At 38.4% G+C, this 15403-nt stretch overlaps 2 protein-coding genes and 1 long non-coding RNA gene across 3 annotated transcripts in view; 1 reads left to right on the top strand and 2 right to left on the bottom strand.

Moving 5' to 3' along the window:
* Positions 1 to 525: 525 nt before the first annotated feature.
* tmem115 (transmembrane protein 115) lies at positions 526 to 6923 on the bottom strand. Its single transcript, XM_088331900.1, has 3 exons — positions 5096 to 6923; positions 3968 to 4332; positions 526 to 3029 (listed from the first exon to the last, which is right to left on the bottom strand). Exons 1-3 carry the CDS (start codon positions 5585 to 5587, stop codon positions 2744 to 2746), a joined length of 1143 nt encoding a protein of 380 aa, XP_088188026.1. The 5' UTR covers positions 5588 to 6923; the 3' UTR covers positions 526 to 2743.
* On the top strand, positions 6445 to 8458 carry LOC148369738 (uncharacterized). Its single transcript, XR_015850038.1, has 2 exons — positions 6445 to 6798; positions 7749 to 8458. It is a non-coding gene; the product is annotated as an uncharacterized LOC148369738 (long non-coding RNA).
* Positions 8459 to 12979: 4521 nt separating this feature from the next.
* Positions 12980 to 15403, bottom strand: part of LOC148369737 (helicase ARIP4-like) — a 41515-nt gene continuing 39091 nt past the window's right edge. The window contains exons 20-22 of the mRNA XM_088331899.1: positions 14741 to 14830; positions 14590 to 14658; positions 12980 to 14298 (exon numbers count right to left, since the gene is read on the bottom strand). Coding sequence (XP_088188025.1) covers positions 13382 to 14298; positions 14590 to 14658; positions 14741 to 14830 — 1076 coding nt within the window. The 3' untranslated portion in view covers positions 12980 to 13381. The remainder of the gene's footprint in view (positions 14299 to 14589; positions 14659 to 14740; positions 14831 to 15403) is intronic.

Genomic DNA, 15403 nt, shown 5'->3' with positions numbered 1-15403 from the left:
TTTTATTATATTTATGCATTCTTAATTTACATTTGACGAGACCACTTTAAAAAATAAAGTTACAATGTTTGATAAATCAGACAAATCTTATCATTTCTCCAGATTTGGGTTTTTCTCATAAAAATGTAATTAGGGACAACCTGTAAGAAGAACCAGGGTTTGAAAGTATTGTTTTTTTTTTTAAATGTTCATTTAGCATCAACTTGGAGTGCAGACAAGTCATCTACTGGCGAATGCACCAACTTTTTTGAAGCCGAGGGCAGTTTTTGTCACTGATTGCCATGAAGGGCTACCCGTTTGATATGCATTTATAAAATAACATGTTATCATTACTATGTTATCCAGATCCCTTAAACACATGGGTTGTCCGGGCACCACTTCCTAAGGTGTGTCTTGGGCAAGTAGAAGCTTCCTGATCTGAGTCAGATACAGCACCTTAATCATCTGGTTGCCATTGTTTTTGCGCTGTAAATCCTTGTCCCACTCTTTAAAGATGAGTATCAAATTGTTCAAATACACATTGCATCATTTGTGGATTTTGTTTATTGAAAACCAGTCAGATGTTAAAATGGTCTCAGTCAGTCCTTTAACATCGTGAAAGTTAGAAACCCAATTTTTAGAAAATGACAATGACCCATGATGGACCAGTCCGCAGGCTACTCAGATGGGATCACAATAAGAACCCCTTCCAAGGTTGATGGAAGAATACATTGACAATGTTGGAGGACTTTCAAAGAATTTAAGTGTAACCACAATCCAAAAATATACCAGGAATTATCAGTATTGGAGAGAGCTGTCTGGAGTTGCATCCTTGGTGGTGCCCCAACGACCCAGGCGGTTAAGGGATTGTAATTCGTTCCATATGTAGGGTTGTTTGTCTTAATGGCAAGATTCAGAATCAGTAGAAGTTGTAAATGTTTTGCGAATCATTGATTTTTATTTAGAATTTATACAGCTTCTATAGGATTTAGGTTGTTTTACCATCACAATGACAGACCCTTTGAACTAATGTTGGATGCCCTTTGACAGCATAATAGAGATCATTCACTTTCATTATGCATATGCCTTCAGGTAGGTGTGTGGTCAACTAAGAGAAAACATCTTTTTCTTTTCACACTGATGTTGATGGCATTTAAAGTTGTATAAAAAGGCCCACTCTTGCACATTGTTTTCTATTACAATACAACTTCAAGTTGCTCACATTATAGCCACCTGTTCAACATTTGTTTTTCCCGTTAAGAATAAAAAACAAAGAAAATAACAGCTAACCGGCTTTTGTAATGAGGAAAACAAATCCCTGCTTCATCCAGAGTTAAAACTGTGATGCAATGACTAAACATTTTTCTTTAAAAATGCTTTGGCGTGCTTGGAACCTAACCAAATATAAAGAAATGTAATTTATGATTTTTTTTTGAATGTTTACAAGGGTTGTTGGCTCCTTAATCCCCACCATCATCTTCATGTTACAATTCCAATAGACCCCCTCTGATGGATTTTATCTGTGCAAATGTATTTGTAATTTTTCAGTGTACGACCAAGTTTCATTCAGAATCGGTTTGACTTTGATCAACAATGGCAAAGTACTGTAACTGCTGTAAGAACAAAACAAAAACTGCACCCAGAAATCAAAACAAAATACATTTGAAATTGTGATGACTTTCAGTAAATGCTTTTTGAAACACAACTTCAAGATATTCTCATTATATGGCTCAAATGTGTTTACTTTTTCAAGAAGCATTTGGAGGAACTTCGTCCAACACCGTTTAAGATTGTTACCGTCTTCCATCCTTCCAAAAATAGCCCAACAACATACACAATTCCTTGTTATTCCCTAGGGAACGATGCACATTTTGTCCATTCACAATCAATTAAATATATGAATAAGAATTTGCAACAATCTGACCAATTGCCTCTTACCTTTCATCTTGCACTTTGATCATTGGAAGCCATGTGGCTTTATCTGTAAAGCGTAGACTTTTGTCCTCTGAATAAACAGAAAGGGATTTTTTTATATATTAAAAAAAACAACATAAATGTCTGTATATTATTTCTGTATAACTCTGATAACATACAGTAACCATATGCAAACCCATCAAACTGAATTCTCCAGGTAAATGCAGCCTAGAAAGTTATTGCTAACCCAGTGAGTCAAATGACAAAGTAAATCACTGAGTATAACAAAAACAGATCAAAACATTAAAAACACCCCTATGCATTTATGGAAAGTTATGAGAAGTGGCGAACAAATTGGGGAAGGTTAACACATCTGGAAAGTAGTCCATTAGATTACCAGATGGAAGGTTTTAGATCCCAATTGATGATTTGCACAAATGTGCACTGAGTTTATCTGAACTTTCATCTTTTCCTAATTGTGATACCAAAACATAACCTTGACCGCAAAGCAGTGTGCACAGTCTTTTAGGCAAACGCATGAATGAGCATGTGACTACTCAGAAAGATAACATCCAACATTTGTTTTTTAAATCAGAAAACCAAACCAGCTCGTTGATCAGTATGCACCTCTTGACTGAGTTCAAATTCAATCAGGACACAAGAAAATGCTGCTTACCTTGCACCTGTATACATGAAAGTAGCAAATCCCTGACAACACCATAACACCAACATTAGTGAGGTGAAAAGCCACACCAAACCCATGTTTGGACCAACAGTGACATTAAGGGAGTGTATGAACAGGTCCACCTGCTTCCTCTAGGTGCCAAGTTCATTGCGTCTGTTCAATAGGTTAAGATCTAGCGGGTGCGTCTTCAAAGCTGATGATGCTGGACTCAGGGTTGGCTTGCGCTCCGCCACTCTGCGCCATTGAAGAAGGAGGCGAGGCAAGGGTTATCCCGACGGTTCCGCTAGTTCCTGGCCGGGAACCTAAAGAGGAAGGGTCCCGAGGAAGAAGCGGTTGCGTGTCAGTTCGGATCTCATCTACGTCTTCATCTTCTTCGTCGTCCATGCTGGGCCAAGCTGATTGGTCCTCTGTGCGTTTCAGACGCTCATTCAGAGCTTTCAAAGCCAATTGTCTGAGGGGGAAGAAGTGAGGATATTAATAACCAATACAACATAGGAAAGTAATTCACCATAATGTAAACAGGTCATTATTTATGTGTTGAATTGATTGCAGTTATCGTCACACATTTAACGCAATTCATACAGCACCCCTGGCTTAAATGTTGTCTTTCATTATCATAGAGCACATGTGTCAAACTTGTGCCCGCCACATAATTTTAACGTGGCCAGCGAGATAATGTTGAGAGAGGCGCAAGATAAAAATGAATCAAACAACGACTTGCTGTTATGAATACGCCCACTGAATGACGTCAAAGCAAGGTGCCAGTTGCAAAGCATCCACTGTTGCGATATTTGCGGACTACCATTAATGAACAAGAGAACACTGAGGAAACCCTTCCCAATGTCATTCAACTTAAAAGTCATGGACGTTCTGTTCAAGGCAATGTGAAAAATACAAAACTGAAACAAATAACACTGGTGTGTCTGTATTATTATTCATTTTGTTTTTATTTTAACCATTGTGTCTGCATCAGATGTTTTAAGGTGTTGGGTGGGGGATAAAGATTGTATTGTCTTATTGTACACAGATTTTTAACAGAACTGAGTGGCAAATAATTGCCTGAAAAATGATTTGAAAAGAGATTAAATCATCGTGAAGGAAAACTATTGATGGAAAAAAATCCTTAATATTTTTTCATTTTTAAATCTTACATCCCTGAATCATAATTGTGAAGTTCTGAAAAGACCCCCATAACACCAGCTAAAGTACACTATTTATGACCTATTATTTACTATTCTGTCCCAATTTTCTACCATGTGTTCCAGAGTTAAAACGAGTTTGATACCCATACCATAGAGCATAATTTAAATGGTGATATGTTGTTGACTTGCTCCTGAAAACAATTACAGGAAAATCATAACTGAGCCATTTTTTCCTTTCCTGACTCACCTCCTCCTTTCAGCATCTTGCGGGTCAGTACCCGGCAGGCTGATTGTGATGGAGGATGGTGCCCCCACGTCGTACCTCTTGACCATCTTCCTGCACAGCTTCACTTTCACCAACGTGGCATGGACCAAACCCGCCAGAAGTCCCACTGCCGGCTGCAGCGCTTCAGGGAAGAAACTTGCGAAGGCAAAGTGGTCAGACATGTCGCCACGGCCTCTGCTGTGTCTTTGGTAGAAGCGCAGGTACACCCAGCCGGACAAGGCTCCGTAACTGTACGTGGCCAGGGGGGCGGAGCTTTCCAGCAAGCCTGTGAGGCGAAGTAAAGCCAAGAGAAGGAGGACCAAAGCTGGAGCTGCTTTGAGCCGTACCTGGTCATTAAGACAGGACAGAATTTCATATTTTAATGGGAATAGTTAGGAAAGTACTTGAATTTAAAATGAATCAAGAATTAGATTGACAGTGCGTGATATTTAGCACCAACAAGTGGTAAAAAACTTAAACAGAAAAATAGTTTAAAAACTATTCAAAATTACTTGAACCCGATCATTTATATACACACACATGCATTTTATACATACTAGATATTTACAATGTGAGCTGAGAGTTGTGTGAATAAATAAGAAAATTTAAATGCTTTATCTTATTGTGTGTGCAATAGTGTTCTTGCATGACATTTGAATGCTCATTTTGATGTGCTGGGAATTTCATGAATTCATTATTTTATTTAATGAAAGTTTGAGAATACATGGTAACAATCTGTACTATTTTCCTGTTACAGATATAATCATTAGTTTATTTAAAGTCTATTATATCAATATTTTATTCCTCGATGAAGCTGACGTAATAATGATCTGACAACTTTCTGCCACGGGTACCGCGAAACCTCACAAAAGGCTGGGCAAAAAGAATTAAAGAAAAACAGCGCTTTGGTCGCTTGAGACTTTTTGACTGATCAATCATTGCACAAATATGGTAATGTAAAACCTTAAACCTTGTGTATAACGAGTTTATGGTTCTTTGGGTAAAAAAGGTGCATTTTATGCAAATACAATACTAGAAATCACCCAAACTAAAATAACACCGTTATAAACTGTTAGCAAATTAAGACACAGTTCACCTGGGTGACATTACCTGTGGAACTCGAAGAACTGTTGTATCTCCCATGGTTTGCTTTAGTGCTACCAGGACCCCTCCCAGAAAGCCGGCCGCTCCATGAACACGGATAGCGAACAGGAAATCCAGGTTGAAAGTGGCCACATAGGTGATGAAGTAGGAGAGGCCTGTTAAAAGGCCTGCGGACACGTTTACCAACGCAAAGAAAATGAGAAGTTCCAGGGCACCCCATAGAGGCTCCAGCAGGCGGCCACAGGACATCACAATCCCAACATTGGCTACCATTCCCCACACATGCTGCTCCACCAGTCCATGGGTGACCAGAGTCCACACCCAGAAATTAGGAGGAAACAGATATCCCGGGGTAACCCCCAATGAATATGACACGTCCACGGCCCATGACAGAAGGTAAAGGAGAAACACCAGAGCGCTGATAGTTTTTACAACCACACTCGTACTTGCTAGTGCAGCTAAAAAGTGCTGCCTTGCCACAGGCAGGTAACGATTCATGATGAGAACAATCCCAAACCGATAACGTTAACAGCAGGCCAAAGAGGTGACACTTGAAGTCACAGACTTCATTGCCTTTAGCTCAACTTTTGGGGATAACGTATGGTAGACCAAAAAGAGGAGCTACACTAAAATCCAGGACTAACGGAACACCCCTCGTTTAAGAAAAACCCCGTTGAGTACGCCAAAAACAGGAGCTAAACTAGACCCAAAACCAGGAATTGAGGAAATTTACAAATCAAATCTATGACGCCCCAAAAAGATGCGAACGGTTTGTACAAGTCCACTTGAAGATTGCCACCTGCTTTTTATTTCGTTTACCTGCAGCTCGAGTTAACAGCAGGCCAGAGAAGTGACACTTGACGCCACAAACCTTATTTACTTTGAAATAACCTTTATGGAGTAGATCAAAACGAGAAACTACACTCGACTCAAATCCAAGGCTGACGGAAATTAACGAATAAACAAATCCATAACGTTTCCAAAAGATGCAAATAGGGTACGAGCTATCTTGAAGATTGTCACCTACTTTTTATTTCCTTTACTTGCAACTTGCAGTGGGTCATACAGATGACAATCAACGCAACAAACATCATTTTTGGAAAGAACTTTTGAAATAACGCAGAGAAGACAAAAAAGGAGCTACACTAAAAACAAATCAGGGATTGACATCAATAAACGATTTAACAAATCTATAGCGCCCCAAAAAGATGTAAACAAGCTAGTACGAGCTAGCTACGATAATGTCACCTATTTAATTCGTTCACCTCATGTCAAGGGTGTTGTCATTCAACGTCGTGGCATAAGCAACTCGTTTCAAAACTAAATGTCAAAAAAGTCCCGAATTGTGACGAGTATTTACCAGCTAGCTGCTTGACGAGGGAAAGCTAATGTTAGCTAGCTGGCTAACCGAAGACACCTTCGCGAAACGGTGTGTCCTCCATGAAGCACAGAATACTTCTTAGTTATTAACCTTTGAGATAAAGCGATGCATTCGAACTTCGCACTGTTCCATTCGTCCCGTTCGAGCTCGACGAGGCTCCACTTTTACAGCCCGTCAGAACCAACCGGACAAGTCCGACAGTTTCCCGTAGACAGCAAAAGGCCTTCCTCAAAACAATCCAGGAAACGTTTTTATAAATCACCGGTGTCAATGATGAATGCTACCTGGGAAAAGGCCAAAGTTTCTTTTACACTTCGTTGTTTTTAAGGTAAGTCTGCAGTTATTTTGTGACGGCTACAAGGTAAATAAACATTAGCTCGAAGAACGTCTCGGTCAGGCACAGACCAGCGCCGCCTGCACCGTCATCTGCACCACTCCGGCGTAAAAAGCGTGGAGTCACGTAACTTTTTTAAACACCTGAGCATCCTGGGAAATTGAGTTTTGAGTTTCGTTTCTACTACATTTAGTTTATAAATCATGAAATGCGCAGAATGTTGTCTGGAAAGAAAGAATGGATTCTAGAGAAACAGAATCTCTTTATGTTTCATTGCGTTTATGTACTTTTGATTTTGATTTGACGACACCACTATAAAAATAGTTACAATATTTCACAAGTAAGACAAATCTGATAGTTTCCCCAGTAAATTTGTGTTTTTCAAACAGAAATGCGGGTAGGTAAAAGCTGAAAATAGAACCAGGGTTTTAAATCAAAGCTTAAAACACACTTCTACTGTATAGCATATGAATAACCTATATTTTTTTGTTGACAATATCTGTGTAATTGTTATTGCAACATTCATTGCAGCCTGGTCACCCTGGAGGTGGGGTTACCACATGTGCAGTCCCTTCTCAAGGTTTCTTAATTTTCCTCATGTTGAGGTTGAGATTTTCCTTGCCCTCATGTAGGTTTTAGACCTGGGGATGGTGTAATAATAGTCTGTGGTTTGCAATAACCTGTGCAGCCCTTTGAGACTCTTTGTGATTAAGGGCTATACAAATAAAAATGACTTGACTAAAGTACTGTATTTTGCCCCAAAATGTGCAATTTGCATCAACTTGGAGGGAGGACTTGTGACCAAGTGTCATGTACTGACAAATACGCCAACCTTTTTGTACCAGAGAACACTTTTTTGTTACTGATCATGAAAGGCTACCAGTTTTGATATGTATGTATAAAATAACATGTTATTATTACAATGTTGTTACTGTTATTCACAGATCCCTAAACCACCTGGGTTGTCCAGGCGCTGCCTTCTGTGGTGTCTCGGGCGGGTACAGCCTTGCAGCAACCATCCTTCTCCAGGCCTTTTTTGGGTGGAGGTTTGCTCCCCCACATTAAACAGATAATACTGGTGTACATGGTTACTAGTAGCAGAAGCTATCCATCCATCCATTATCTGCAGCACTTATGCTCAGTAGGGTCGCCTTGGTGCTGGAGCCCATCCCAGCTATCTTAGGGCTGTAGGCAGGTGACACCCCGGACTGGTTCCTAGCCAGTCGCAGGGCTAGCAAAAGCGACATTGGACTAAATTTTCGCGCATGTCAATGTTTATGCATTCCTTTTAGTTGCGTACGCTTTGTATTTTCCTACAAGCACACATCTTTTAGAGTTGAAGATCTTGAAATCAGAATAATCCTAACTGTCAACTTATCTTCCCCCCAATACCATCTGAATTGTGAAGTCACGAATGAAAAACATTAATATCAAAGTTATTTTGGAACACAATCCTTTTATTGACAAACTTTGAAAACAAAACAAAAACAAATAACGCATAGTAATGTAATTAATGATCACACGCTCAATCCATCAATCTACTACACAGAGTTTGAGTATCGGTATTCTTGTATGACTGCAGTTTCAATCTTCTCACTGCAAATGGAACTCAGAAAGACAACTACGCTCATTGGACGTCCGTGATACATAAAAACAAATATGCAAATTCAAGTTTAAAACTGTGAAATAAAAATTATTTTCATGGCGAATGCCAAGCAGACATCCACACCTTTTGTCATTATACCCGATACCAGAAAAAAAATCATAATAATTCCTTTACAAATTAAGATCCTTTATAAATAATGCATTGTGTTTTAAGCTCATTGTATGCGATATCCAATTGTGAGCAGACATTGATTTACTACAGACCTCAACAACAGAATCTGTGATCAAATCAAATATTTCACAATAATAATGAGTGAACATGGGATCATCAAATGCCAAGTTGCCCAAATGTACATCATTTGAAAAATGACATTAATATCTGTCAGTGCTTGAACATGTCTTTAGGTCAGTGATTCTCAACTGGTCTGAATCCACCACTCTTATCCTAATGACAAACTGCGACCCAAATAAGAAAACAGTTCTATTCAAATTCACCCAATGAAAGATTGTGCAGTTTAAAGCCGAGAAAGTAGATAACTCACCTATTTTAAAAAAGAAAAAAGACTTCAAGTACCAAGAAGCCTACATTGCTTAAAAGCGGCCTCCCAAAACTTCTTTAAAAAAATATTTACAATACTAACTCAAAAGTGCCAGACACATTCTCAAGTCATTTATGTTTTTTTTTTTGAGTATTTTGTGTTTTATTTTAACTTTTTCTGATTTCAGACCCATTTTCTTCTTTATTTTGCATCTAGGTAACGATAGAACATATTTTGTGACAAGGAAAATGAGTCGAGTTCTCTACTTGAGTACTTTTCCTTTCAAAATATTTGGCAATGAATACATTTATGAAGCGTGTACCCAAACATTGATTATCATTTAATCATGTAGTCAATAATGATTAAAATACTTCCAAAAGCTAAAAATATAACCATTTTTGCACCATTTACTGTATCTTCCGGGAGCCATTCAATTGCAAACACTCGTACAAGATTTTCATATTTCGCAATTGTTTCCTTCTTTAAATCAATACTTGTAACTGTTTTCCACTTTTACCTTCCCTCATTACTTACTTTCTCAGGACCCATTATTATGGCCATAAAAAGGCAATGAAGCGCATTAGATCCCCAAAAAATGAGATGTGGTCCCTCGCAAACGCACCGATTGACTGAACAGGTAGAAGAGATCGAGCAGTGCATCATCGCCATCTACTGTTAAGGAGTGTAATTGACCAACTGTGTTTTCTTCTTCTTAACAATATTTTGCCAAAGCAAAGGCCCGTGGCCTACTAAAAACAAGTGTGCTACCCACCAGTTGAGAAACACTGCTCTAGGTACTGTTTGGTTGGTCCACACATGCAAAAATCACACTGTGACCTTGAAAAGAGCATTAGTGTTTTTCTCTTTTCTTTTTTGTGTTTTGAAAAACCAAAAACAATTGTTTTGTTACAGCAAAAGCAATAAGACCGTAAAAAAATAAAAAAATATAAAAAGTAATACAAATGAATAAATATTCATTGTAATAAATAAATCACCTTGGTAAATTCAAATGTTTCTCAAACCAAAATGAAACACAGTAAACTCGCAATTTGAAATTGACACACAAATACACTTCTTTTATACACATTTTCACTGATAACACAAGTTTTTTTTTCTGTCACAAACCTGCTCCTGCTTTTAAAACAATAGGATTGGTCATAAGAATAGAGCATTTTTCTTTCTAAACTATACAGTAAGCGTCTCTCATGTTTATGTTGGGCAGCGTTCACAATAAATGTCAAACAACATTGGAATCTACAATGGAATGGTTTAAAACTAACAAAATAAAGGTGTTAGAATTCCCAAACCAAAGCCCAGACCTCAATCACATAGAACATTTTTGGAAAGATCTGATGAATGCTGTGCACAAACTATCACCATTAAACCTTAGTTATTTATTTTGTAAGTATGAGTGGGCAAATATTAGTGTTTCAAGATGTACACAACTCATACAGACAAACCCAAAAGGACCTTTGGCTGTGATTGCAGGAAGAGGAGGTTTTACAAAGTAACTCAAAGAAGGCCAATATTTTTGCAACGCTGGTATCACAATTTAAGATGTTGAATTAATTTGTTTTCATTTTATGATTGTGTAAATCAATAGTCACTATGTATCTATAGTTTTTTAGCAATAAGTTTGACACCTGAAATACAGCAGTATGTAAAAAAAAATATTGGGGAGGGGTATGGGCAATAATTTTGCAAAGCATTGTACAAACTGCATATGCCTTTGTTGGTACAAAATCATATGAAATACAAGATTAAAAAATGGTTATAATAGAGCACAATTGTAGTTATATTCAACATGACCCCCCCCAAAACTGCCTAGTTCACATGACAAGTACTGCTGTTTTAGTTAGCAACTTTCTAAAGATGCACTAAACTCCATGGGCATATTTTGGGGAAAAAGTGTACATTTTGGTCACTTGAAACGCGATATTCTATGAAAAAGGATGATGTTTTTGGCAAAGCTGCTGCCCCAGAATGTTTCCAACAAAGTTCTCAATTCAAATAGGTGAAATGCAGAGGTGAAATGCAACCAGCAGAACAAACAATGAACATTGACAAAGCCTGTTTCTTTTTTTAACAAATTGCAAACACAGATAACACCAAAAACAAAATTCAAGATTCCTGTTATAATGTACAATACAGTATATAGGCTTAAGTGAGTATTTTGCATTTTGTCACTAGGCTACAGTAAGACTGCGGGGGAGATATCAACAACCTCCTTGACATCTCCTCGCTCACAGTTCACATTCAGAAAGATAAGCAGTAAAAGGCATTTTCCGTTGGTGGTTGTTTCTCCGCTACAAAAAGAGCACAGTTTATCCATCAATTTCCCATGGCTATTTTTAGGCAAAGGTAATAGTGCATACTGTACACGCGCTAAAGAAATGCTGTGGGGCAGCGTTTATTGGAAATGCTATTTCCAATAAATTGCCTCAGTGGGAGTCTTTAAAGGCCTAGTTTGAAGGCATTCATAGGATACATTCTTTCAGAGTAGATGTTTTAAGGCGTTCTATCTTGAACTTTGTGTACATTTTATTTACTTCCGCCGCTACTCACAGAGAAGATCAGAATGCTTTGAGAAGTTCTGCTTGATTTTTTGAAATATTCAGTAGCAAGACTGGATGAGACAATTTGGGCCAGACAAATTTATAACACCCTCTCTCGTACCTGTCAACTTATACTTTTTCCCACTTTTTTGTATGTTTTTTAATCATTTTTTTTGTACGAGATACATTTTTTTGTCAAACTGATCTTGTCTTGACCATCTTACTAGTATATTTTCCAGACTATAAGATGCCCCTAAAAAACCCAATTTGACCTGAAAGTGCGCATCATATCCCAGTGTTCCTTATACACCACAAATACAGAGGATAAGACTTGAAATGCGTACAGAATTCCCACGTGTAGAGATTTTACAGTATACTGTACCACTAGTGCCATGATTGAACATAAAAAAACGTTTGCATGCAACAGGATTTGAAACTGGGTCACGGCGGTGAGAGTGCCGACTCTTAACTAGACCACCAGTGATGCAGAATAAATTCAAAAAGTCATTGGATTTAACTGATGATCACACACTTTTTACAGTGCTAGAAATAAATGTTGGATAATGGAGAAATAGGCAATTTAGTCTTAAAATATATAAATAAACAAATTCCGATTCATCATCAGATACACCAAAGAGCTGTTTGCTTTTCTGCGTTAATATCTCTCAGGTATATTTTGTTTGCTCCATTCTCCATTTGTTTCTGGAAATGTTAGTAGTGTGACAATGAGATAAAATCGATTGTCTTTTTGTATGTCAGCTGTACCGCTAGTCGTCTTATGTTTTGGCATTCTCACCGCCTTGACCCAGGTTCAATTCTGGATCTGATCTGTGACATTTTTCAACTGAACAACCATTGCACTAATATATACCGTAAGTGTGTTCTATACATTAAATGTATAAAATGCGCAACGGTTATTCACGAATAATTACGGTAGCTTTTACTGTAGTTTTAATTACATGCACCTTTTAATCCAGTAAGCCTTATATAAGAAAAATATATGACAAATGACTATTGTTTGGGGTTGTGCCATATAGTGCGGAAAATATGGTTTATTAAATGCCTATAAAAATAAAAAAACAAAAAACAAATAACCATTGCTACAGGTTATATTTTGTAAGGATATCTCCATCCTAGGAAATTTGATGTTTTTTTTCCTCTGCATGACAGAAAAACAAAAGGCAATTTCATTCACGGATTACTTTTTTCCCCAAAGATATTTACATTTATTCTTCTGCTTGGTTAAAAAAAATGCAAGTTATCAGTTAGGCAATTCCATGTCCGTTGGCCCTCACATCATTTTCTTTTGTGGAAAACTTCACTTAAAAGGATGTAGATCAGAGGTAAGATCTTAAGCCTGACCCAAAATCTGGGCCAGGTCAGGCCTAGAATGTCAATCATTACGTTCTGTTGGGGCCAGGCTTTTCTCTCGCTGACTTTTTTTTTTTTATTATCTACCCGTCTTTGTTTGTCTTTGTCTCTCTGCCTCTCTCTCTCTCTTAAAGTGCCAGCAGAATACATTTGTTAAACGTACTGCTGCTGTGGTTTTTGGTCCAATTTTCCAGTCATCAAAATGGCAGAGTCTTAAAATTTTCCCATCAACTTTGTCAATGATAGAAAAATGTTGGTTAATGTACCCTCTGCAGTCAAAAAAGAATGACATGTAAATGTTTAATTTCTTATCGTAAAGCGTCTTTTTTTAAGTCCTCACACATAAAATATGGAATTTTTAAGTTTGCTCTGGGCTTAGCCGCAAATAGAGTTAAATGGTCAGTCAGACTTGGGCCTGGGTCGGGTACTTTTAAAGCCCGATCTTACCTCTGATGCAGATTATATGACGAACCAAGAGAGTCAAGTGTCATTGTTTTCATTGACGGTTCACGTCTCATTGTCATCTAAGTTGCCGGCATCCCTCGCTCTGGCCCTTTGGTCCTCATTGTGCGCCGATGGAGGATAGTACAAAGGGGACGATGAAGAGGAACTGGAGCCGGTAATTAAATCAAACTTTGAGAGGAAACTAGCCCCAGCTGGTCCAGGAGTTGCTGCTGGACCCGGGAGCATTGATCCTTGATACAAACTGGCAAGAGATTGATTGTAGGGCAAGGCAAAGCTAGGTGGCAACCTTCCTGCCATCCCTGCCAGGTTGGGTCTCAGCATGAATGACGGCAGGCTGCCTGATGCCAAATTCGAAGAGTTCGAAACAGAGAGGGACGTTACTTCTGTGGTAGTTGAAGTGGAAACTGCTGATGAAGAAGAGGTTGGCATAGCGCCTAAACCACACAGTTTCGGCATGAAACTCGGATCACCTAATGCACTTTGAGACGGGTGAAAGAAAGGTGATCCAGGCCCAACATAGAAACCACCCAACATAGTAGGGCTGAAGCCCTGAGGGACACCGTATCCCCCTGTGTAGGGGTAGGCTAAAGAAGCCACAGATGTTTTGTCAGCTTGTTTTCTCTGAGGCTCATCTAAAATTGGAGAAGAGGCTTTACGCTTGGAGTTTATTCTCAAATCTTGTGCAGCTGTGGCATCTTCATTGTGCTGGTTGTCAACAGCTTCGCAAACATTTCCACCACCACTACTGTTTTGAGCTGGTTCTGTTGCAGGTAGATTTTCCATGTTGCTTTCATCCTCGCATTTTGGTTGGTTTGCCTTAGGTACAGCATAACGCTGCAACTCACTAAGGATCTCGGGGCTTTCTGGGGAAAGCGAGGAGGGCAAGGTGTGTGAAGGTTGTTGCTCAGGTGCATAACCATTACTTTGAGTTGTTGGCTGCACTGCAGATGCATTGGATTCTAAAGAAAAACAATCAGTTATTCATTTTGAAACGTACAACAACAAAGTACATCAAATTTCAATAAACTTTGCTCTTCATGTCAATTGTTTTGCCTTTGTTTTTGAGCCGTAATATCGTCAATTTTGAGCTTCAACTACAGCCTTTAACTTTTGAAGGGAAAAAGTTACTTTCGCATCAAATTAGGAATACAGAATTCACAATCGCAAGGACCATTTCTACAAATGCAACATTACATTATAAACAGTCAGAAAAGTATTGAAACATTTGTGGTGAATTGCAGTATTTTCACCTGTTGTCTTGGGCTTGTTAGCCGCTCTGATAGCAAAGATTCGTCCATCTGATGTCCTGATATATGTCCCTAAAATCAAGAAAATCAGTAGTTGAGTCTGAGGCAGATGAAAGCTTTAAACTCATGTAACAAAACTGAAAATGATTGCTACCTTTGGTGCCTTTTATAACATGGATGCTCTCCCCAGCTGTGATTCTGGCCTTGACAACTGTTGAACTGTTGGTGCCTGGAATAACCATATCTACAAGAAAAAAAATCACGCTGAAGGATGTATGCAACCAAAGTCACCTAGTAAAGAAGAGGGACTTAGCACAATTTACAGGGGAGGCAATTAAGTCGTTCTGAAGGATTTAAACACATGGCCACATGAAAACATGTGTCACTTATAATGCTTAGTTTAAGCTGAGGAAAAATAAAACAACACTCTATCTAACATTTGTGGTAGGGTGACTAAAAACAGTGTGATAATGAGAAAAGACCTAATGCCATTTTATTTTTTATCTGGTCTAGTTCAGGGGTCGTGAACCTTTTTGACCCAAAGAGCCATGAAAGCTTTTTTTGAAAGAAAGAGTCACACCATGTGTTCCAATTCCAAATTCCAACAAAACAGCAAAACTCCAGAAAAACCCAATTTTTCAGCCCATTTCTTTCACTGTGTGACGTTTAATGATTTGATTAAATATATTAAATAATAATAAGAGACTGTGTCCCATAAACAACAAATGTACAACTAATTTCATTTTTTGTATTGAATAATAGTCTCACAACATGGTATCGCATCTGTCCCCATATAAGGCACACCAGATTACATGGC

The sequence above is a fragment of the Urocampus carinirostris genome, chromosome 3 (genome assembly GCF_059441175.1).
Source record: "Urocampus carinirostris isolate Australia breed hairy pipefish chromosome 3, RoL_Ucar_1.0, whole genome shotgun sequence".
Lineage (NCBI taxonomy): Eukaryota > Metazoa > Chordata > Actinopteri > Syngnathiformes > Syngnathidae > Urocampus > Urocampus carinirostris.
This window is presented reverse-complemented; position numbering and strand designations above follow the sequence as displayed.

What these genes read in the sequence shown, in the direction of transcription:
- tmem115 (XM_088331900.1), bottom strand. Translation starts at nt 5,587, where the DNA reads ATGAATCGTTACCTGCCTGTGGCAAGGCAGCACTTTTTAGCTGCACTA. An exon ending in CAGTTCTTCGAGTTCCACAG is followed by an intron (nt 4,333 to 5,095) that starts GTAATGTCACCC and finishes CTTAATGACCAG; the next exon opens with GTACGGCTCAAAGCAGCTCC. An exon ending in CAAGATGCTGAAAGGAGGAG is followed by an intron (nt 3,030 to 3,967) that starts GTGAGTCAGGAA and finishes CTTCCCCCTCAG; the next exon opens with ACAATTGGCTTTGAAAGCTC.